Here is a 25804-nt window from a genome sequence, read left to right as displayed (position 1 = left end):
GGGTCCGTTCTGAGTTTTGAACCTGGTTAAAGATCAGTCGCCAAGAGTGGGAGCTTGGAATAGACAATCTCTTTCAGACCCCATATCCAGAATTCGCCCATGACAAATCTTCCCAGTTTCTTCTTCGGTGCTGTGTAAACATTTCTGAAGAAGGGTCCCAGACCCGAATGCTGTGATGCTAACTGGCCTGCTGTGTCCCTCCATCTCCACAATGTGTTGTCTCTGACTCCAGCATCTGCAGTTCTTACTACCTTTTAGTCAGAGATGACTCGTTTTGCAAAGACCTTTCTATTGCAACCTGCCATTTTAAAAGGGTCCCATTACTTTAAAATAAAAGTATACGGAAATGCTGGGGAAACTCAGCAGGTCTGGTGACCTCTAGGGAGAGAGAAATAAAATAAACGTTTCGATTTCAATGGCTCTTCAGAACTGTGTCTCTCCCCCGATAATGTCAGACATGCTGAATTTCCCCTACACTTGCTTTTTTACTGTTTCTGGGTTCTAGCATCTTTCATTTTAGGTTTGCAGATCTAAATTTTCAGAGATGGCACTGCCTTTTCATGTTTTGTCAGGTTTTTTTTCGGGCTGATTGTCGATGGTTGTTGAAATCGGTTCAATGATATAAAGTGCTTTTCTTCATATTGGTGCCCAGCAGTGCCCAACGCTGTGAGCTGTGTTTCATATCTTTATGATATCAGGGCATCAATGGCTTTTGCTTTGCATTAGTGACTCCTTTGTAGATTAGAGTGGTTTATGGTGCTCAGTTCATTGAGAGATGTGTTGTAGTTTCTTTAGCTTTTGGTGGTATTGACAAGCTGTTTCATTACTAATAACCATCCAATTTCCCTTCCTGGTTCCCATGTTAGCTGATAATGTTAACTCGCACTCTTCAGCATTGGTACCTTCTCCTCCCGATCTGTCACCATACACACAATAGTCTGTGTGTCCTTGTTTGCTATGATCTGCCTGTACTGCTCACAAAACAAACCTGATAGAAGTTTATAAGATTGTCAATGGCATGGATAGAGTGGAAAGTGTGAGTTTTTTTTTCCCCAGAGTAGAGGAGTCAATTACTAGGGGGCACAGGTTCAAGTCGGAAGGGGGGAAGAGATGTGTGAGACAAGCATTTTGCACAAAGGGTGGTGAGTGCCTGGAACACGCTGCCAGAGGAGGTGAATGAAGCAGGCACAATCGCAGTGTTCAAGAAAGACCTGGACGAAGACATGAATAGGAAGGGAGTAGAGGGATACCACTCCTATCAGTGAAGACAGTTTTAGTATGGAAGGGCAAAATGTGTCAGCACAGGCTTGGAGGGCCAAAGGGCCTGTTCCTGTGCTGTATTGCTCTTTGTTCTTTTCACTTGAGTACATGACTACACAAAATCAAAACTCAAACCCTTCCCTCTTTCCACTCTCTCGCCCCCTCTGCAACCTCCCTTCTTCCTCCAAACTCTTTGAACATGTTGCCATTTTTTCAATCTCTCCCCATCTTTCCTGGAACTTCATACCTGACTCTCTCTATGCAGGCATCCAGCCTTGTCACAGTACTGAAAGGGTTCTGATCAAACTCATAACTGACAAGTGATGGAAGTAAACTCTTGCCAATCCCATTCTCATCTTGGTTGCAGTCTCAGAAACCTCTGACCAAACTTTTCCCTTTCAACAGCTTTCTGATGCTAACCAGGTGAATAGTACTGCACTCGACTATTTGCAATCTTATTTAATTATCACTGGAAAATTCCATCAATATTTTCTCTTCCAGCCCCCAAATTGTTAGCTCTGCAAATGATCTAACCTTAGCCCCTCATTTGATGAATTTAAATCTCCTGTATACAATCCCTTGTAAAACACATTTATATTCATAGCCCCACATTAAAGTTAACCCTAATAACTTTCCATAACTGTGAAACAGTCAAACCCCCACCTCAGTGATAACGGAAGGTTGTGGAATCAGTCCAGCACTTGTAACAGCACCTAGGAATATGTCAACAAACATCTATTGAAACGGCAAACACAGATTCTTTCAGCTTGCTTTGTTTAAAATTCAAAACTTAAAGGGTATGGGGTTAAATTGATAAATTTAATTGATCAGCTGACAAATTGACAGTTCCACAGAACTTTCCAGCCTATATGAACATTCCTATTTACTTTAGAAACTCCTACCTCTCATTCAAGGTACAATGAGAAATGGTGCTGGGACTTGAGGATCTGGGTTCCTGGTGCCATTTTGGATAAGCAGTTGTGTTTCCATGACACTGCAAGAGACTAGGCTAATGTTTCAGGTCAGGAATCCTTTGGCAGAACTAACAAAACAACAATTCTGAAAATACATTATTAGCTGGAATCAGGCTTCTTTATTTCAATTTTAGATTTTTAGTATTCATAATACTTAGCTCCTGTGGCAATGTTAATATTTAGTTGAAAGTGTTTAGCCATCCAGGGTCATTTGAGGGTCAGTAGGTGCTCTGTACTATTTGCACCATAAACTATTTCCACCCATTTGTTTAAAATGGTCGTTTAAGGCCTATATAAGTAAAATAAAGTTCTAAGGTCTGAACAGGGCATGCGCGAGATTGTACTGAGCATAAAAGGTTGTCTTATCCTCTCGAAATATTAAAATGCTTAAATTACTCAGTTCATCAATCAGATTACTGGAGAAGAATTTATCAAATTTATTGAACAATGTAGGTATTTAACTGCTTTGATTAGAAGTAACTGCTAGCTGAAAGAGGAAAGGAGGGTCATCAGAATATAATAATGTGGAGGTAGTTGTCATCGTCTTTCACAAATTTTGATTGTTCGTACTGATGAAGGTGCAGGATGTTACCATTGGGGAAATGAAAGTCTTTTGTTCCCCATTTTTACACACATTTTCCATTTTATTGATTCCATTATCCATGGCATAGATGCAATTTACAGATATCTTAGCACCTCTAAATGACGTGTTTTAATCCCAATTTTAAAAAATTGCAAATATTAATTAAAAGAATGTGCATTACAATTTCAGCATAGTCATCTTTGTGGCCTGCCTAAAATATCATCTTTACAGAGGGATAAGTCTGGTGCCAGAAAAATGATTTTTTTTTCTACAAACATTAGTAACCAGAATAATTAAAATCAGGTTAAGACAATTGTTTCATTTCTCCTTTTAAAGTATTTTTTGAGGTGTTGCTAGAAAACTCTTGAGTTACATGTTTGAAGTGCTTTTATATTTTTCTGTACAAAATGAACATTTCAAAACCACAAAGTCACAAATGAAAAATGATATAAGATTATGAATTTTGTCCAAAATTTATTTTGTACTAAGATTATATACAAGTAGTAGGTTATATGTCTGTTTATTTCTTCATGTTTGTATAATACCTATTGTGAATTATTGCACATTTTTGTGCAGATTAGTTTATAGTCTGGCAAGAATCAGGACTGTAGACTTGAAACTGGAACAGAATTATAGCTGGTTCGGAATGAATAATAAGGCTGTAATTTTGTCACCATTTTAGGTGACAAGCCGTGAAAGCAAAACTCAAGTTGTTTATGGGTGTCGTCTGAATACAGAGATTCAATCAAAGCCTCACTTTCTATCATCTATATTATTTTTACAAAATATTTTATGTTAATAAAATAGAAACTGCAACACGATGGTGGCTGAGGTTCATGCTGGAATTCACAAGCAGTAATATGAAACTGAATAAATTCAAAATCTAGGGTTGAATAGAAAGCGTGAAGAGCATAATACTAGTGTACGATGGTTTACATAGCACATATTGTCATAGAATAAATTCATTGAAAACAATCCATTTTCCTCTCTCCGTTTTTCTGGTTTGATTTGCAAAAATGAGGCTTGTTAATTCAGAATAGTTCAGTGAATGTGACTCTCAAATCTGACCTCTCTAAACTCCTGATATTTTAACTGGCCTTAACAATGCTCCGAACAGAATAAACTGTCACTATTTTCTGACTGCAATTCCCTTCCTGACAGTGATTCCCACCAATTTCAGAGCTTCTTCTGCTAAAAAAACCCTATGCATGTTCTTCAGTTTTTCTTTTGCAATGGTATCTGTACCCTATTTACACAAATGCCCAGTTATTAGAGAAATGCAGTGACATGAAAAGTTAAAAGAATTTTTGTGGTAGCAAATGAAGAAATGCAAACCACTGTTTTGCTTTTTTCCAGTCCTGTCTTACAAGGCTTGCTGTCAGGAATTTACAGGAAAATAATTTTTATAACACTTTATTCTGATCAATCAAGAGTGACATTTAATCTCACAACCTGCCACATAAATTTGTTCATATTTGTTCTGAAACTATGCTGTTGCACAAAATAAAATCAAATTAAGTAGTAGACAACTCATCAGAAATACAGCAGTGAAGCTTCTGATTGCTTTGACTATAAATGGATTTGTTGAAATGACAACACAGTTGGATATCCTTCCCGTCAGGCAACTCCCCACTACTATTTGCCATATTTTCCTAGCCTTCTTTTTCAAATACTCATCTAGTTCTTTGTCAGTAATTATTGATTACAATTGAACTTCAATATGAGTAATTTTAACCCTTTATCTTCCCAATGATAACATTATTTTTATGGCTGTGTAGGCAACTGCTTTGAACACTCTCACACTATTTTTCCTATCAAAATGTTTAACCATTATGAAAGCCTCTATTATACCCTCTACTCATCTTTGTTTGTTTCAGTTAGAGAAAAGGTCAAATTTGTCAAGTCTATCTTTGCAACTAGAATGTTGCATTTCTGAAATATTAAAATATGTAAACAGGAGCAAACCCAGATGGCAAAGATCAGGATTGTGATGTACATATCCAATGATAACAGCGTTTTTATGTACTGGTTACTTGATTGAGAAGAATTATTCTTGGTATTGCTTCTGGCTCAGGATACAGTGAACTGATAACTGCCATCTTCTGAGGTGGAGGCAAACAGGCAAAGGTCACAGAAAAGAGTCATAGAGCATGGAAACAGACCCTTCGGTCAACAAATCAATGCCAAACATAATCCCAAACTGAGCTAGTCCCACCTGTTTGCAATTGGCACGTAGTTGTCTTTTAGATGTTGTAACTGTATCTGCATCCACATTTTCTCGGAATGTTTATTCCACACGTGAACCACTCTGCGTAAAAAAACTTGCCCCTCGTATCTTTTTAAAGTCTTTCTTCTCTCAGCTTAAAAATATGCCAGCAGTCTTTAAATTCCCCGTACTCGTGAAAAGACAACTGCCATTCATCTTATCTATACCTCTCATTATTTTATAAATCTCTAGAAAGTCACCCCTCAACCTCCTAAGCTTCAGTGAAAAAGTCCCAGCCTATCCATCCTCTCCTTATAACGCAAACCTTCCATCTCCCAGCAACATCCTGGTAAATCACTGGTTGGTATTTGTGGACTTATAATGATTATTCACTATTTTCACAAGAAGCATTTTATTGCACAATTGTCCATGTTATTTCCTCTTCACTTGTTCAATAGCACCAACTCATAAGCACTCTGCCTCTACAGGCAGCGTTACAGGACAAAATTTGGTATTGAACATTAAATTAACAAACACTCCACTCACACACACACACACACGCACACTGATTTACATTTCAAACAAGAAATACACATTTTGAAAGTACAATATAGTGAAAAATACAGAGAACTTTTGTTAGTTTCCAGCATGAAGTATGAGAATCTCCTCTGCACATGCATCTTCAAAAGATGTAATATGTGCAATATACTTTTAGACTGTACTGATTATACATATATATTTGACTCTTCTATAATCAATTTTCTAAAATATGTTTCCTTTGTTGCATAATCAGAATTTATATAAATAAGGGCAGGAGTGCAACAATCCTGACTATTAAATAAAAATAGCTTAATCTGATAGGCATTTACAGAGACAATCACCATAATTATTTACAGAACAAACAAAGCACACCACATGTCTTCACCCTGTAATAAAATTCCAAAATACAGCCAGGATTATGACTGCACCAGAACTCTTTCCAGGGCTATATTTTACATGCTATTGCTATGATAAATGATACAAGAATACTTCCAGTAAGAATCACATGTGAAACGGTTATGGACTCGTATTCCCCAACTACACAACATATTTTTTAGCACAACAGCTTTGTAAGTTACATAAAAATAAATGACCATAAAGAAACTTTTCTGTTCAACTTCATTCAAATGGTATGGTTAACGAAGTTCGTTAATTCTCTACTTTTTATAATTACATTACCACAATATCACAAAACACGTTCTTCAATAAACAAAATACATTATCTTCTTGTGTTGCATAAATGATACAGAAATGAGTTGTATGTTTTTCATTACTGATTATCATCAAAATGTATTTGGCAGACCAATCTATCCTGGAGTGATGCGCAGCATATATGTATAATATATCTATAGTTTTTTTCTATTTTTAATGGTAAAAACATTGTAGTAGAGCTAATTCTATAACTTTACAAGCTTGTAATTTCTTCAGTCATAATGCACGAACAGTAGCAAGTTGATGTTTCATCAAATTCCATACAGTTTCTAAATAGATAAAGACTGATAACAGTATGCTATTCTTTTGCATAGAGAAATGGCCATTTATGTGTTTCACAGTCCAACTAGAGTATGAGGGCTTTAATGGCATAACTTCCTTTCATTTTGAACATTCTGTGTTAGATTTCCCATGAAGCTTTTCTTGGCTTTGGTGTTGCATTTAACACACAGCTCCTTCATCTCTTTAAAACTCTTTTCCACAGCTTTTGCAAACATGGTGGAAGAGGTCTCCTTACAATCAACGAAACAAGAAATGCAGAAGATGATATGGTCCAAGTGTGGATTATAGGAAGCACCATAGCCATCTGGAACCACAGGCCCGTAAAACAGAAAGGCGTCCGTTGTAGTTGGTACCTGTGGAGTAATGGGATACTTAACGATCTTGAGCTATGAGCTTGATTGGGTAAATAGCCACTTTAAATTTATCTGTTCCACTTTGCTGAGGTATGGGTATGTCTTAAGTGTTTCACATTCTCTTTTTAAATGACAGAAATTTGTCTGTGCCTACACAACTGTACATATATAACTGTGACATTATCTGAAAAATATTGCTATAGCAAATATCTTGCTAAGATATACTTGCTAAGATATTGCTGCTAATAGTTTTCATAGTTTTAAACAGTCAATAATGCACTTTGTAATGCAACCTATGCCCATATTTGTCTAAAACCCTCAGATCTTGACTAGTTTCAGAATCTATGCAGATATAGGCCAGTCAAAGCTTTGATGGGAGATCACTGGGGTGTACCAAGCTCTCTACTTCTGGGGACTTTATCAACTTCTATTCAACACAGTCTCCTCACAACACTGTGAGGAGATTTGAGGTCTGTCATTCTATGGCATAGGCTATGGATATCTCATCTGCAATTGTTTATTTGAATTGGCGAAATAAAAATATAAATTAGTGAATCTTGGTATAATAGTGAGTAGACACTGACCTGGCTGGTGGAGAGGGTAAAATGATTACTTATCAAGTATGTTTCATCAGTGAATAGTTTAGGTAACTCCATTTGCAGTTCCTTTGCCATCTCCCGCAGTCCAAGTAAATGATTGTCAATTGCCATCCCAGTAATAGCCTAGAACATAGCCCAAAGTGGGAAAATAAACTAAATTAATATTATCTGATATAAACTGTAGCCTTGAGGCACTCATTTCTTAGGGGTGACACAGACTCTACGGAAACAAAACGGCGGGCTAGAAATGTGCACTATACTTCTGTTCGAAAACACAATAACCATTATTTTCAATGCACACAAACAAAAAGTATCCTTCAGCCACACCTCATGCAGTGTACATTGTGTAAGTGAGAGGCTAGCATGTCTTGGGATCCATGAGGCAGAAAACCAGCCTTACTTAATACCTACAGCAATAATAAGCTGTATTATTTCAGCTTGATTGTGGAACTGAGTGGAAAGTGGGCACATCCAAATTTGTAGGGTTTTCTAGCAATGAAGGATTACGGAATGTTACCCATCAGAGTATATTTGCATCTTCTCATTTCGTGCCATGATCTCTCATTACTGAAATGGTGGGTTACCACAATATTACAAAACAAGTTCTGTAATGGACAAAATACATTACCTTCTCTTCAGGGGAGCAAGATTTTAGTAAATGCCAGTGGCAAATTTTGACCAGCTGCCAAGAAACAAATGAGATTGGCAGTGTGAAAAGTGTATTCTTCTCCCATCCCATCTGTGCAGGAACATCTGACCCCCCACCAACTCACGACCAATGCACCCCTACCAATTCATAACACAGACTGCATTTTACTACTTTCTGAAATGCCTTTTATAAGATTCTTGAAGGAATTTACTGTGTTCTCAAATATTATTAAATAATTTGAAAATGAAATGGCTCCACAGTGCTTTATAATTTGGACTGTACTAAAATTATTGCTGCCAAAAGTAAAATGTTGGACACAGGATAGACATTGCGGCTGAATAGCTTAAAACCTCGTGTTTTATGACAAGAAACCAGGTTATTCCACTGAACTTTAGCAACCTCCAAGCACTGAAGTGTGAAGGTACGTTGATTTCAATGGAGAATCCAACTATCACTCCTTGACATTCATTGGCCTCGCCATCATTGAATCCCCCATTATCAACATTTTGGGAGTTACAGTTGACCAGAAGCTGAACTGGACCAGCCATGTAAATACTGTGGCTACAACAGAGAGCCTCAGGAGCACAAACATCAGGTTGGGAGTTCTATAATTAGTAACTCACATCTGACTCCCAAAGTCTGCTCACCATCTACAGACACAAGTCACGGGTGTGGTGGAATACTCCCCATTTCCCTGGGTGAGTGCAGCTCCAAAAATACTCAAGAAGCATGACACCATTCAGGAGAAAGCAGAAAGTAACTTCCCATGTATTCACATAATATTCCATCTGCCATGTCTTGTCCAATCATTTAAACAGTCTAGTCCACTTATAGCTTCCTTGCATCTTCTTTAAAACTTACATTCTCAGCCAGCTTTGCATCACTAGTAAATTTGGAAATATTACTTTCAGTTCTTGCATCATTTATATACATTTTGAACTGCTGCAGCCTTAGCATTGATGTCTCTAGTGCTCCACTAGAAATAACCTGTCATCCTGAGAATTATCCATTTATTTCTATCCCAGCTCTCTGTCTGTTAGCCAATTATTCCCTAACACGTCAGTGGTAGGGAAGCTACTGGAGAAGATACTGAGGGATAGGATCTATTCCCATTTGGAAGAAAATGGGCTTATCAGTGATAGGCAAAATGGTTTTGTACAGGGAAGGTCATGTCTTACCAACTTAATAGAATTCTTTGAGGACGTGACAAAGTTGATTGATGAGGGAAAGGCTGCAGATGTCATATACATGGACTTCAGTAAGGCGTTTGATAAGGTTCCCCATGGCAGGCTGATGGAGAAAGTGAAGTCACATGGGGTCCAGGGTGTGCTAGCTAGATGGATAAAAAACTGGCTGGGCAACAGGAGACAGAGGGTAGTAGTAAAAGGGAGTTTCTCAAATTGGAGACCTGTAACCAGTGGTGTTCCACAGGGATCTGTGCTGGGACCACTGTTGTTTGTGATATATGTGAATGATCTGGAGGAAGGTGTAGGTGGTCTGATCAGCAAATTTGCTGATGACACTAAGATTGGTGGAGTAGCTGACAGTGAAGGGGACTGTCAGAAATTACAGCAGAATATAGATAGACTGGAGAGTTGGGCAGATAAATGGCAGATGGAGTTCAATCCAGGCAAATGCGAGGTGATGCATTTTGGAAGATCAAATTCAAGGGCAAACTATACAGTAAATGGAAAAGTCCTAGAGAAAATTGATGAACAGAGAGATCTGGGTGTACAGGTCCATTGTTCCCTGAAGGTGACAACGCAGGTCAATAGGGTGGTCAAGAAGGCATATGGCATGCTTTCCTTCATTGGGCGGGGTATTGAGTACAAGAGTTGGCAGGTCATGTTGCAGTTGTATAGGACTTTGGTTTGGCCTCATTTGGAGTACTGTGTACAGTTCTGGTCGCCACATTACCAAAAGGATGTGGATGCTTTGGAGAGGGTGCAGAGGAGGTTCACCAGGATGTTGCCTGGTATGGAGGGTGCTAACTATGAAGAGAGGTTGAATAGATTAGGATTATTTTCATTAGAAAGACGGAGATTGCGGGGGGACCTGATTGAGGTCTACAAAATCATGAGGGGTATAGACAGGGTGGATAGCAAAAAGCTTTTTTCCCAGAGTGGGGGACTCAATTACTAGGGGTCATGAGTGCAAAGTGAGAGGAGGAAAGTTTAAGGGAGATATGCATGGAAAGTTCTTTACACAGAGGGTGGTGGGCGCCTGGAACGCGTTGCCAGCGGAGGTGGTAGACGCAGACACGTTAGCGTCTTTTAAGATATATTTGGACAGGTACATGGATGGGCAGGGAGCAAATGGACACAGACCGTTAGAAAATAGATGACAGGTTAGACAGAGGATCTTGATCGGCGCAGGCTTGGAGGGCCGAAGGGCCTGTTCCTGTGCTGTAGGTTTCTTTGTTTCTTTGTTTATTAGTATGTTTCCAGCAATCACGTGTTCTAATTTTGTTTACTAACCTGCTTGGGACCCTTTCAAAGGATCTTCTGAAAGTAAAAGTACAGCACTTCCATTGGTTTTCCTTTTCTTACGCTAGGAGTAACATCCTCAAAAAACTCCAATAATTTGTCAAACATGATTCCCCTTCAAAAATCCATGTACAAATAACTAGATAAGTCTTTACCTAATTCTACCATTATTTTCTAGGTGTCATGTTATCACATCCTTCAGAATAGATTCCAACATTTTCCCTAACACTGATATCAAACTTTCAGGCCTTTAGTTCTCCACCTGCCCTTTCCCTCCCTTTTTATATAATGGAGTTACATTTGCCAGTTTTCAGACTACAGAAACCTTTCCCGTATCTACAGAATTTAAAATGATAATCAACTATGCATCCACTCTTCTACAGAGTCTTGATGACTGCTGACATCCATGACAAGCTTCCTGGCTTTGTGTCTGTGCTAAATGGTACAGCTAAACAGCAGCACTGTGAAATAAACAGAAATCATTGAAGAAACTCAGCAGGCCTAGCAACACCTGTGGAGACAAAGCAGATTTAATGTTTTGAGTCCAATAATGCTCCTTCCCATTCTGAAGAAGGATCACTAGACTTGAAATGTTAACTCTGCTTTCTATGCACAGATGCTGGCAGACTTGTTGAGTTTCTCCTGCAATTTCTAATTTAATATCTATTATTGGTCATTTTCATTCACCTTTCCCATTGAGTGTTTGTGCATTGGAAGGAATGCATACTTGTTATCATACATTACATCTTTAAATATTAGCCATTGCCTGTCTACCAGCAAATCATTTAGTGTATTTCCTAATCTACCATAATCAACTTTCTCCAGACAGCTTCATAGGTTCCCTTGAACAGATTTAAAACTGGCTTCAGAATGTAAACTATATCACATTCAAACTTAATGTTAACTTCTATAAAATTATGATCACTATTTCCTAAATGCTCCTTTACAACAAAATTATTAATGAACTATTTTTCATTACATAATAGTAAATCTACAGATTCTAATTCCTGCTTGGTTCTTCAATGAACTGCTACAGAAAACATCCCAGGAATTTATCTTCCACAACATTAATGATCATTACCTTTATTCATTCTGTATGTAACTTGAAATTACCCATTTATACTGTATTACTCATGGGGTATGCATTTTCAACGTCCTGATTTGTATCATGCTCAACATTACTACTACTTTTTGGTCATCTATAATAGTTCTGATTAATGTGTGCTGCTCCTTGCTGTTCCAAAGCTCCACCCAAACTGAGTTTACATCTTGACCTTTTGACCTAAGATCTTCTGACATGGCTTTATTTATCTCATTATTTATTAAGAGTTATCCCACCTCCTTTACCTTTTTATTTATCCTTCCTAAATGATGAATACCTTTGGATAGTCAAATCCTAAACTCGGTCACTTGGTTGCAATATCACCATAATGGTAACTTAATCATATCCAGTTACTTTGATTTGTGCCTTCAAAATATTAGTCTGGCTGCAACTGCTGTGTGCATTGAAACACTATCCCTTCTTATCACATTATACTGATTTCTGATTTTTTTTTATACATTTGCTTCATCTGACTCCTGTTACTATTGCTTTACTTCCATCATGGTTCTATCAATGCAACGGTTAAGAAAGCAAAACGATGCCTGTACTTCCTCAGGAAGCTAAGGCAATTCAACATGCCCACAAAGACTGTTACCAATTTTTATAGATGCACCATAAAAAGCATCCTATCTGGTGCACTATGACAACTGCTGTTCCCAAGATCACAAGAACCTACAGAGCCGTGAACGTAGCCTAATATGTCACAAAATCCAGCTTTCCATTGATTAACTCTGTCTATACTTCCTGCAGCTTCAGGAAAGCAACTTGTAGAATCAAAGATGTCTCCTATCCCAGTTATACCCTCTTCTATCAGGCAAAAGATATAAATGTTTGAATGCATGTATGAACAGATTCAAGAACAGCTTCTTCCCTGCTGCTATCAGACTTTTGAATGGATCTTTCAAATGTTAATGTTGATCAAGTTGACCTTTCTCTTTGCACCTTCTCTGTAGCTGTAACACTGTATTCTGCGTTCTGTTCTGCTACCTGATTCATTTTGTATGGTACAATCTACTTGTACAGCATGCAGTACAACATTATTCACTGCATTTTGGTACATGTGACAATAATAAATCAAATCAAAGTCATTTATGAATGATTGAGTTCATCACTCCATGTAATTTGACAAAGCTTTAGTTTGCAAACACTATCTTGTGAATGTGTACCCCCTTTAATTTTCAATTTCAGTGATTTGAAGGGGAACAGATCAATGCATTTTATCAAAACATTCAGTCATCTATTTTATAATTACATTAAAAGTGGTCTTCTTAGTTGTACTGATATTCAGGTTAAAAAAGTGAATGTCACAGTGACTTAAATCATAGTTGATTAAAAGAAACTACATTTTCTGTCCCTAAATTAAATCTACTTTATGATAGATTACATCACAGAGAATGATCTCGGTGAGCCTTATTAGATTGGAACATCACAGTGCAGTGAGTACATTTATACTGAGTCATGAAGCTGCAATTTTAAAATATGGATCTTTTTTCCTGTCTTGCGATAATAAATTACACAATCTTTACTTTTCTGTTGCAGAACAGTATGAAACTGGAAGATTTATTGAATAACTTAATGAAAATAGCAGATGTAAGTGCATTCTGTTACCAAGGGCACCACTTACTGCTTCACTTTTAATGTAAGTAATTAATTAATTAGTCCATAAATGGTGGAATCAATAAAACATTTACTTTGCTAGCACAGCATTTGAAATGGAAATTATTTTCACTTACCAAGATAGTGTAATTGGTCTGTGAATTGATTGCTTCCCAGAGAAGCTCCATCTTCTTTGAGTCCTAATATTAGAAGTCAAGTATCATACATTAGGTATACAGGCATGTCTAATAACTGGTCATTTAGACGCGCACACCCATTCACTTGTATGCTTGCACTCTCTGATCAAATCCCTCCACCTATCGTCCCTGTGGTTGTTGACACATGAAGGCTCCAGTTAAGCAAGGCCTCCACTTTAAAACTGCTACCCTGGGTTCAAATCTTTCCATGGCAGATAGTGAACTTTGAATTCAATAGAAATATGGAATTTAGAGCCTAACGATGACGGTGAAGCCATTGTTGGAAAAACCCATTTGTCTCACGAATGTGCTTCAGAGAAGGAAACTGCTGTCCTTACCCATTCTGGCACATCTGAGACTCCAAGCCCCCAGCAATGTGATTGACTCTCATCTGATTTCTAGGCAATTAGGAATGGGCATTAAATGTTGGCCTCGCCGGTGATGCCCACATGTTATGGATTAATTAATTTTTTTTAATCCACATGCTGCACAGATCCCTTGACTTTTCAAAAACGTACTTTCTTCATAAAATTCATGATACATAACAAAATATTCGGGCTTGAAAATTACAGAAAGTGCAATAAAATTCAACTTTCCCCCAAACTTATACTGAGCCATGAAGCTGCCACTCCTGTGTGCCTTGATAGGATAGCAATAATCCTAAATCACCTCCCTGAGGACAAAGTACTTCAAACTGAAAGTTACAGAAGCTGCAATAAGCTTTTTTCCATGTACCATGTTTCACTCTGAGAGTCAGAATACAGTTACAATACTGTTGCAGTTCACGATATACATTCAACATCAGACACATAGCCTGAGGGGTTTCCAGCCTCTCAGTCCACTCTGGCTGAAAGGCCATTGACTGGACCCCAATTTTAATTATTTTCTCATTGCTGGCTATCCTTGCCAAGGTTCCAAATTCTGTATTCCACTCTTGAACCTCTCCAACTTTAAGATGTTCCTTAAAATTTAGCTCTTTATGCAAACTTTGGGTAATTTGCTCAAAATTATCCTTAAGTGGCTTGCTGTCAAATCTTGCATTGTACTGCTCCAGCAAAATACATTGGGATATTTATTACTGTTAGAGGTGCAAGCAGCAAATTATTCATTTATCAGTGTATACACATAGATGCATCCCGTTAATCATTCAGCTTTACATTTGCATGTGCTCATTCAGTGCATCTCTCATGTACACTCAGATCCACCTTTTATACCCCTTAAGGTAACAAATACTTCATTAGAAATGTGAAAAAGGCAGCTAAGGATAAATATAAAACTAAAATCAGGAAAGATAGGGCATAATAGAAAACCAAGTGCTAGATAGCTGAAAGAAAGAATCATAAGAGGTCTGCCTGACAGGCATGCACCACCTTAGATTATCCAGCACAGTGTTACAGACTTACATGAGCAGTGCTTTAAACTACAATGCTGCCAATACAAAGGACAAAAGAATCCAAGAGGATTAAATTACAACTGGCACCAAAGTATAGAAGAAATATTCATTACATGTAGAAGAAAGAGGAGGATTTCTACCTGAACCTGGGATGGGTCTTTGTAATATTTGAGCACTGTCAACATCTAACTGATGTCATATTTCATTTGAAACATCACTGCTAAAATAAAGCAAGAGGAATTTCAGATAAAATGTGGCAAGTTTTCATTTGAAAACATGCAACACTGAAGAAGACTATCCAATCTTTTGTACCAATGCTAAACTTTGAAAGGGCTATTCAATGAGTCCCATTCCTCTGCAATTTTGCCACTACCCTGCAAATTTTCTTCTAACATTTTTCCAATTCAGTTTTGGAAGCTATGACAATTGAATACTGTGCAGTCCTAACATGGTGGTGTTGAATGGGGATAGAAGGAGGAGTCTAGGCAGGCAAAATGAAAATGGTGTAAAACTGAGAATATATGAAATCAAACTCAGGGATGGAGAGAGAAAAAGAACGCACCGAGATAGATGGTCCCCCATCTATCATTGCTTTTACAAAGTCGAATGCCGCTTTAGTTGCTGATCGAATATTATCAACTCTCCCTTCCTGAAAGCGACGTGTTGAAGCACTTTCATAAGTAGGGACAAGTCTCCCGTGGCATCTAGATTAGAAACAACAACAGTAATTTTTAATGACGTGGAAAATTCCCAAGAGTGAGGAAAATATGTAAAGACCTAAAACAAATGTGAGAGATGTGGCAAACTATTTGAAGCGTAAGGAAACAAATAGATCAAAACATACAAACACAGCTAAGGATAAATATAAAACTAAAACCAAAGAAGGGGATAATAGAAAACCAGGCCCTGGATAGCAGAAGGAAAAGATTATGAGACATTTTATACCTGGTAGGCTAGCAGAAGTATCAATTAAGGATTAAATATGATAAACATAACATGGAGGATCAGTAAATATCAGAAACACAATAACATTTTTCACAACAAAGCTCAATATATATGAAATTCTAGATGCAATAATTCTAACTTGAAATATATAACCTATTTAGACATAACTAATACATGTATAATGAAGAACCTCAAGTTAATTAAATGTGTGCAGGGAATCAGATGGCTTGCATCCAATAATCCTTAAGGAGAAGAGAGAAGAATTGGGTGAGAGATGCAACTGATTTGTGTCCAACATTGAGGTGGTAGATAAGAGTATGACAAATGCAGTGAATTGAGTTACATGTGAATTATTCTGTTAGCTCAGTTCAGATCAAAGTTTTTTTTAAATTGAGGTTTAGCAATTTTAAGAATCTTGTTTAGATCATTCCTTATCTATTTACTCCACAGAAGTTGTATTTGGTGTATACGCACCAACACCTACTCAGGGCAAACAAGAGATGGGCAATAAATGCTGACCAACCAGCAACACCCACATCTCACAAAAATGAGTTTGGGAAAATGAAACATCTCTCTAGTATAACAAGTCACAAGTTCTTGCTCAATATTGGTGAGGACAATAATCTGTGTTGCTAGAACTGTCTTCTGTTTCTTCATGCAAATATGGTTGACTGGTCTCAGCTTCCAGGCACAAGAAAAAGAAGCACAACCAGACCATACAGCCCGCTCTCACTGATTCCGCGCCATCTTTCAAGATAATTGTAGCTAATCTTCAACATCAACATTGATGATTATACCTCCTGCAATGCAGTGACATATACGGTTGTCTACCACATTGATAGTGAATGAAGGAAGTTGGGACAGAGATGTTGAGGATTTTTTGCTCTTGAAGGGTAGAAACCTTTGCCACAGTTGTGGATAGAGGCTGAATTATTAAGTCTATCGAGGGTTAAGACAGATATAATTTTGATTAGTAAAGGAATCAAGGGTTATATGGAAAAGACAGGAAAGTAGACCTTAAGGTTACTAGATCAGCTGTGATCTCGTTTAATGGTAGAGCATATGAGGTGGGCTGAATGGACTACTTCTGTTACCTGTGTTTTATGGTCTTAGATCAGATTTCATGTATTTTTTGAGGTGGTCTAAGTGGAATGTCTGCCAATCTTATGGGTGCCTCAAGTTGGAACAAAGACTTAGATTTCTAAACAAGGAATTTCAGCATCGATGTAGACTCAACCAGTTCTGCCTCACAAATATGTGGAATTTCTTTGAAGAAATAACCATATTCAACTGGTAAGGGTAATCCAGAGGGCATGATGTAATTATGTTTTCAGAAAGCATTGGTTATGTGATATAACATTTGATGGTGTAGAAGCTTTAATTTCAGTTGGAAACATCATGACATTATTGGGTACATTAGTTACCTGGATTGCAAATAGTTTTAACTTTAAAAAGCAGCAGGTGATGATAAATTTTAAAATATCTGGCTGGAGGGGAATAACTAGTTAAGTTCTTTGAGGCATCTGTCGCTAGTCTCCTGCTTTTCACATTAACCAGAAATTATTCAAGGAGATGCTTGCAATCTCAGATAAAGGGGCAAGCTTTTGGCTATGTGTCAAGCATGTAAAATTGATAACATTGTGAAAGATCAAGATCAATGGAGTGCTTTGGATTAGGAATAGTAGGAGGAATTTAAACTAAATAACATAGATTTAAATTGAAATAGATGCAAAATGTAGCAGGAATTGTAATACCTGATGCATTATGAAAACTTCCTTATAAACATAACAGAGGAACATCATTTTGCAGCAATGTGATTTGGCCCTGGAGGAGATCTTGCTAAGGTCTTATGACTAGATTTTTGTTTTCTCTTTTCACTAGGGGCATCTCACCTTCAATGCAGAACATGGGCACACTGTCTGAACACTTGGGCTTGCTTTAAGATTGGATTACTGCAAGCGAAAAAGGAGGTTTTATGACCTTATTGAAAATTTGTGAAACAACATTTGGTACTGCTTAAACCATGCCCTCTGAGTAGCTTTGGAGTCAGCTGAGGCAGAAGTAGGACATAACATGGGGATATCCACTCGTGTAGTGAAAAAAATTGCATCTTGTGGGCTATCATTGCTCATTCACTGAAGTTATCCAGTCAATCTGAAACTGTTAGAGACCCTCTCACTGCAGCATCAGAAGGACATTTGAATTGTAAACAGGATATTTTCACTTTCGGGGATATCAAAATTAGAAGCCATAAACAAAAGACAGTCATTAATAAATTCAAATTGGAATGCAGAAGAAACTTTACTCTGAATCTGAATTTGAATTAGAATCTAAAACAAGGAGTAATTGAGGTGACTTTCATAGATGTACTCAAAGGGAAGTTATATTAAATGAGGGAGATAGGAATCAAAACATATTATTATTGTTAGATGAAGAAAGGTGGAAGGAAGTTTGGAGGAGCATTGATTCGGCAAGGCCTGATTTTTGCTATAAATGCAATGTGAACCAGACTGTTCTTTAATGTGATTTTCAAAAATCAAGAAGGATGATGGAAGAGGTTCTTAAAATGCTCTGACATTACATGCAAATGCAAACAGTAGACAATAGACAACAGGTGCAGGAGTAGGCCATTCGGCCCTTCGCGCCAGCACCACCATTCATTATGATCATGGCTGACCATCCACAATCAGTATCCTGTTCCTGTCTTATCCCCATAACCCTTGATTCCACTATCTTTAAGAGCTCTATCCATCTCTTTCTTGAAAGTTCCAGAGACTTGGCCTCTACTGCCTTCTGGAGCAGAGCATTCCATATATCCACCACTCTCTGGGTGAAGAAGTTTCTTCTCAACCCTGTTCTAAACAGCCTACCCCTTATTTTTAAACTGTGTCCTCTGGTCCTGGACTCCCCCATCAACGGAAACATGCTTCCTGCCTCCAGAGTGTCCATTCCTTTAATAATCTTATATGACTCAATCAGATTCCCTATCATCCTTCTAAACTCAAGTGTGTACAAGCCCAGTCGCTCCAATCTTTCAACATATGATAGATTTTCTTGAAAGTTGCTCATCCTGAATGTTTAACACAAAATACAAGACCACAAAAGTAAAAGGAACAAACCTCAACCAGATTGGAAGAGAGTTCCCGACAGAATTATTTCCTAACCTGGTTAGAATGGTTTCCTCAACCTAGTAATGATTGTTACCAGGTTAAACAGCAATGGAGACAGTTGAATGATACCTACATCACTTTGGTTCTTATAAGTTCTGAGTTCTGAGGAAGGGTCACTGGACCTGAAACTCTGTTTATTCTTTAACAGATGCTGCCAGACCTGCTGACCTTTTCCAGCAACATTGTTTTTGTTCCTGACTTTGGTTGTTATATTGGCAGGAACTTGAAGTTGCACCTCAAGGAAGGAAACCGTTCAGGGAAAAGTAAAGCTTTTGATACTACAGACTTATAAGTTGATAGTATTTAGTTTTGCTTGTTTCGGTTTTGAAGAGCTGGTGGGGGGTGGCATTATTTGAAGTTCCTTATTTGAAGAAATCAAATGACAGGAGATTATGTTTTGACTAGTCCGCAGAAAGAGGAAATTTCATTTGTAAAACAGGCTATGTCAACTCTATGCTATCCCATATACTTTAAGGCTTGATTGAAGCACATTGAAAGTTTGTAAACTTCAAGGCAGCTTCAGAGACTTACCTATAAAAAGACAGTTGCAATCCAACCTGAATAAAAGCATCAGGACTCATCTTTTGTTTTTTAATAAAGTCTTTGCCAAAAGCCTTAAAGCAGTACACATTTAGATCAATGTTATCTATCAACCTGGAAAAAAAACATATTACTAAAATTATAAGATGCACGTAATATCATAATCTGCTCTATTTACACCTCAAATTTAGCCAAGAATACTAGTGAAACAGATGGAATTTTACAACAATCCAGTATTTTTTGATATCTGATATTAGTTTTTTATTACATAATTTTATTCAATTAATTGAATTTATGTTCCTCATATCCCATGTTAGGATTTAAACTCATTTCTTCAGATTACTAGTCCAGCATTTTGGGATTATTATTCCAAGGTGTAACTGACATAACACTGATGCCAGAACTGCACTGAAAGCTGAAATCAATTTGTAGATGATCACTGTAATTGTTTTCATAACATTTATACAAATAAACTCTTATGAGATATTTATTATTATTTGGCCCGCACCTTTGGAGCTTGTCAGCTGCTGAAGTTAAATATCGTTGTATTTCAGAATCACACTTCCACCTCAATCTTCTTGGAGCAGGCAGCTCACAGACAGAGTCAGCTCGTACTAACTTTTTTGAAGTCTCTTTACTATAAAAGAAAGACACATTGCATATGTGTATATTACTCAACACTTAGCTCTGAAATATAGAACTAGAAATGGTGTTACGTAGATATGCTAATGAATTTGCACTGAACACAGTGCAAATGAAGTCTGACCAAACCCCAATTTTTGTAGCTTGTGGACTTCTAATAGCAGAGCCATATACAAACGTGACTGCTGCATGTGTAGAGTTCCAAACAGTGGTGTGACTTGTACACTGGCCCTTTTTTTAATGTATATTCATTTTCTATCTGTTGTGAATATATTCTGTATATAAAGCTCAATGGTGGCTTTTCCATAATTTCCCAAAATGCCAAACCATTTAATGATTCATTTCTGCATTAAAATAACAGACAAACTAACGTCATGTTAAAGTGTGTCAGGCTAATATCATATTGTTGTTTTTAGTTCAAATTTGTTGTTAGGTTTTTTTTGTGAAAGTGTGATGCTAAAGCTGTCTTTTTAGCTGATCCATGTTTGGGACCCCAATCCTCTGAGTTTAATCAGTCAAGAGCGCTGAGGGAATTTTCTCTGTAATGAGACACCTCTTGTCAAAAAGGAACATAATCTAGAATGACTAGTACACCTTTTACATAGCATCCTCCCACTGTTACAGAAAAACTGAATTAAAAACACAAATGCCCTCTTGGAGCACCTTAACTCCATCTGAGAATTCCACTATCCTAGTTATTCACTTATCCCTCTGACAAAATTACTGATATGTAAAGGTTTTCCCAAATAGATCACAATCGTTAGCACAGTGAGAATAGCAGCAAGAAAACAATGACATACATGTAACAGAGTAGATGTTCAACACATTGTACAACTGCAATGCCTTCTGCAGGTGAGTGTTCATAAACCAGCCCACAAATTCCATCTTTTCCAACAATAAACTGTATGAAAAATAGAAATTTGTCAGTTTTCTTTCAGTTAAATTGAGAGATCAATCCAAACGTAACACAAAAATAATTACTAAAATGCTGATTTAGCCATTTTTGTCTAGATATCTCTACACTCAACATTGCTGCTTCATTAAAATATAGAAGCATACAAGATAAGAACAAGAGTAGGCTATTTGATGGCTCAAGCCTACTCTGCCACGCATTAAGATAGTGGCTGATCACCCTAATCCTGCCCTGTCCCCCCATATCCATTGATCCTTTTAGCCTCAAGAATTATGTCTACCTCCTTCTTAAAAACACTTAATGTTTGGCTTCAACCACTTTCCATGGCAGGAAATTTCACAGGCTCCGGCGAAGAAATTTCTCCTCGCCTCAGTCCTAAAAGGTTTACCCCTTACCCTTCAACTTTGACACTGGGTTCTGTACTTGCTGCCATCAAGAGCATCCTTTGTGCATTTAGTCTGTCTAGTCCTGTTAGAATTTTCTGTGTTTCTGTGAGATTCTCCCTCATTCTTCTAAATTCCAATGAATACAATCCTAACTGACTCAATCTCTCCTTACATGTCAGTTCTGCCTTCCAAGACCCATGATCAGTGGTGTTCCACAGAGATCGATGCTGGGTCCACTTTTATTTGACATTTGTATGAATTATTTGGATGAAAATATCGGAGGCATCATTAGTAAGTTTACAGATGACACCATATTTAGTGGTACAGTGGACAGTGAAGAAGGTTACAAAGAGATCTTGATCAATGGACTGAACAGTGGCAGATAGAGTTTAATTTCGATAAATGTGAGGTAATACATTTTGATAAAAAAACACAAGGGCAGGACTAATACAATTAAAAGTAGGGCCTTGCGTAGGATGTAGAAAAGAGAGACCTAGGTGCTCAGATACTTACTTCTTTGAAGTTTGTGTTACATATAAATAAGATGGTTAAGAAGGCATTTATCACACTTGTTTTCATTGCTCAGACCTTTGAGTATGAGAGTTGGGACATTACGTTGAGGTTGTGCAGGATATTGCTGAGGCCTCTTCCAGATTATTACGTCCAGTTCTGGTTGCCCCACTAGAAGAAGGATATGATTAAGCTGGACAGATTTCAGAAGAGATTTACCAGAACGTTACTGGGAGTGGAGGTTTTGACTTATAAGGAGAGGTTAGATAGGCTGGAACTTCTTTCACTTCATTGCAGGAGTTTGAGAGGAACCTTACAGAGATTTATAAAACCACGAAGGGTATAGATAAGATGGTTGGCAGCTGACTTTTCCCTAAGTTGGGGGATTTGAAGACTAGGGAGCATATTTTTCAGGTGAATGGAGAACGACTTTTAAAAAAAGAGGGGACTTTTTTCTACAGAAAGTGGTTTGTTTGTGAAACAAACTTCCAGACAGTTACAACATTTAAAAGTCATTTGGCTAAGTATGTGATAAGAAACATTTGGAGTGATATCAGCCAATCGCAGGTAGGTGGGATTAGTTTAGTTTGTGATTATGGATTCGTTGGACCAAATGGTCAATTTTCATGCTGTATGACTTGTATGAATCAATTTGGTGAACTTTCATTGCAATCCCTCTAAGGCAAGACCATTCTTCCTCAGATAAGGAGGCCAAAAGTGCACACAATATTCAAGGTGTGGCCTCACCAGTACTCAGGGATCCTTTACCATTAAGAGGCATAACAATACGCATTTGGTAACAATTTCAAGAGGGGCTACTGCCTCGTGAAATCGCAGCTCGACCATTGCATTCAATCTTGATCAAACAATTGCTTATTTAATATTGGATTTCAACTTTTATGGCCAAGGGAGAAAGTTCCAGTTTGTAACACCATCTCAATTACGCAAAGAAGCAGTGAAATGAAGGTCTTCATGTTTATTCTTGTTAACTAATATTTGAGGTAGGAATGTGAAGATCTGGCTTCAATATGAGTATCTCTCAGTGGATTTTTGACAATTTGGCCATAGCTGTCCGATTTTGTACACAGTCAAATGCATTTCACGTTTGTAAGCCCATTGACTTTTGTGGATTTAGATGTCAACATTAGTACGAATACCATTTAACTAAATAGGTTAATGTCTCATAATAAGTACGAAACTGAGGACTATCACTTGAGAACATTTAGCAATTATCCACGATTATCATGAACAGAATTTTCTAAATTAACATTTTGAAATATTTCCATGATTTGATCTTTGTCTATAGAGAAGAAACAGCCCCTTAAAGAAACCTCATTGAGAGATCACTAAATGTTGTACGTGTGAGCCCTGCATCCATTACCTGCATGGTTTTGTCATACCAGCGATTTGCTCTATTTTTGTGACAGTCACCTCCATGCATTATCTGCAGTGCCAGGTTTACATCAGTCTGTTCAACACCACTTGGGGAATCTAAACACAATAGAAATATGCAACGTTCGATCGCATCCAGAGAGTCCCGGTTCGTAGAGTCTGCAAAGAGAAAATACAGAACTCATTAACCAAGTTAACTGATTTTTAGGTAGCAAAAACAGAAATTGCTGGAAAATCGCAGCAGGTCTGGCAGCATCTGCGAAGAAAAAATCAGAGTTAACGTTTCAGGCCAGTTGACCCCTCCTCAGATGCTGCCAGACCTGTAAGTTTTTCCAGCAACTTTCTGTTTTTGTTCCTGATTTATAGCATCCACTGTTCTTTTGGTTTTCATTTAGATTTTTAGGTAATTAGTGCCACAGGTAGCACAATATGGCAGTTGAGCACCAGTTATATAGATTATTAAATTAAACTTGCAAATATATCTGTATTACACCCATCATTTATCAGGTAAAATACATATCTAATAGTGTATACCAACTTACTATCCCCCAATGTTTAGGCAGCTTATATTGTACAAATAATATTAATTCAAAAGTGATTTTGCCAAACTATATAGTGTAATTTGTGTGAAAGACTATTACATTAAATGTAATTGTCGGCATTCAGCCATCTTGGAGCGTAGTTCTTCATCAGATATTGCATCATTTCAGAACAACTACACGGTAACTACATCTAATACAATGCAAAATGTAAGCGGTGTGAAATGGTTTGAATCATCTTAATGTCATCAAAACAATTCAGCCTATCAGATTGGGTTCTTGTTTGTATTATCTAATTGGCATATGGAACAGGATAGTTCCTTCCAGAAGGCGGCGTACACTGGTGGCACTGATAGGTTTTACATTGTGTTATTGATCAGCAAAGTTATGCTCTTAACAGATGGCTAATGTAGAGTCAGCTTTGTTTCATTAGACAGAGAGAGGGAGAGAGAGAAACAACAGCAACAACTGTTCTATGGTTTAACCTGAGGGTCACCACATCTAAGGCAAGGGGAATGATCATTCACTGCAATCTCAACCAGTGCAGGAATTGAATCACATTCTTTAAGCATGACTATGCATTGCAAACTAACTATAGAGTCAACTCAGCTAACCAACTCCTCTGTGGCTGGTGGCTAAAACATTAGATTAATAGGTGTTGATTTCAAAACAGTGCTTACAGCATAATGAGTCCAGATCCAGACAATAACTGAAAAGTTGAGGCACTAGCTTTGTTATAGATACATTTCAGATATAGAATTTAATGAATGTAAGTTGTCATTATCCCTCCACTGCTGATCTGAAATGTATGAGCAAAATGCCATTACTCACAAAGATTAAAAAAAGTTCCAGTCTGTAAAGTTCATAAAAGGTATGATGAATCTTCTAAATATTTTTAAACTTGGATTTGACACTGCACTGCTGTTATACTCCATACAATATTACACATAATGCATTTGATTTTGTTTTATTTGTGTGAGATGTGGTCATTGCTAGCTGGCAGCATTTGTTGCCCATCCCTAATTGCCCTGGATAAGGTGAGCTGTCTTCTTGGCCTACTGCCATTAGGGTATAGGCATACCCACAATGCTTCAAGAAGGGTGTCCCAGGATTTTGACCAGTGGTAGTGAAGGAATAATGTTTTGGTTCCAGGTCAGGATGGTGTATGGCTTGGAGGGTAACTTGCAGGCGATATGCCTATCCCTCCTTCCACTGTAACATTCATAAGTCTGGTTCCAGACTTTATTGTCATGCTTGAGTTACAACAAAATGGAAAATACAGTGCAGCAATGCAAAGATGACAGTGTAATCAAACCCGTGGACACATTCATCATTGTCCTCCATTACAAATTTGGACAATAATGCATGACTCTTGCGGTTCTGTGTTCAACTTCAAAAGCATACAGTGCTGATTGAACATAGAGATTTGGCTCTTACAGCTAACTGTAGGTCATCGAGCAGATAAAAATCTGAAAATCTGCATAAACAAATTTCTGTCTCTAAATATCAATCTATTTTCACCATGGCCTTTTATGACATATGAGAAGTAAACAGCATATGTGCCAAATTCAGCTTGCTTTATATTTCAATTACAAGTGATTGTCTCGAATATGACTAACATTTTGCATTTTTATTAGGTATCATTTTGTTTGAAAATAATGAATAAATACATTTAATGCCACATGCTTTCATTCAATAAGTTATCATTTATAATCTATAACTATTGATTTTGTTTGATACTTCAAGAAGTTGTGCTCTTTCTATATATGCTATACATCAAATGAAGTATTCAGTGCGATAAGGGAAAACATGAACTGACCAAAGTACATGTTCAGT

The 25804-nt window shown here is 37.5% G+C and overlaps 1 protein-coding gene across 2 annotated transcripts in view; it reads right to left on the bottom strand.

Moving 5' to 3' along the window:
• Positions 1-3019: 3019 nt before the first annotated feature.
• The window catches only part of chata (choline O-acetyltransferase a), a 34118-nt gene continuing 11333 nt past the window's right edge, over positions 3020-25804 (bottom strand). For both annotated transcript variants that reach the window (XM_048563772.2, XM_048563773.2), the window contains exons 8-15: positions 23419-23588; positions 21029-21129; positions 20095-20223; positions 19578-19700; positions 15494-15635; positions 13479-13541; positions 7494-7631; positions 3020-6909 (exon numbers count right to left, since the gene is read on the bottom strand). In XM_048563772.2, the coding sequence (XP_048419729.1) occupies positions 6637-6909; positions 7494-7631; positions 13479-13541; positions 15494-15635; positions 19578-19700; positions 20095-20223; positions 21029-21129; positions 23419-23588 (1139 nt within the window). In that variant the 3' untranslated portion in view covers positions 3020-6636. The remainder of the gene's footprint in view (positions 6910-7493; positions 7632-13478; positions 13542-15493; positions 15636-19577; positions 19701-20094; positions 20224-21028; positions 21130-23418; positions 23589-25804) is intronic.

The sequence above is a fragment of the Stegostoma tigrinum genome, chromosome 37, assembly GCF_030684315.1.
Source record: "Stegostoma tigrinum isolate sSteTig4 chromosome 37, sSteTig4.hap1, whole genome shotgun sequence".
In the NCBI taxonomy this organism is placed as follows: domain Eukaryota; kingdom Metazoa; phylum Chordata; class Chondrichthyes; order Orectolobiformes; family Stegostomatidae; genus Stegostoma; species Stegostoma tigrinum.
Note: the sequence above shows the minus strand (reverse complement) of the source record. Positions and strands in the feature narration are given on the sequence as shown.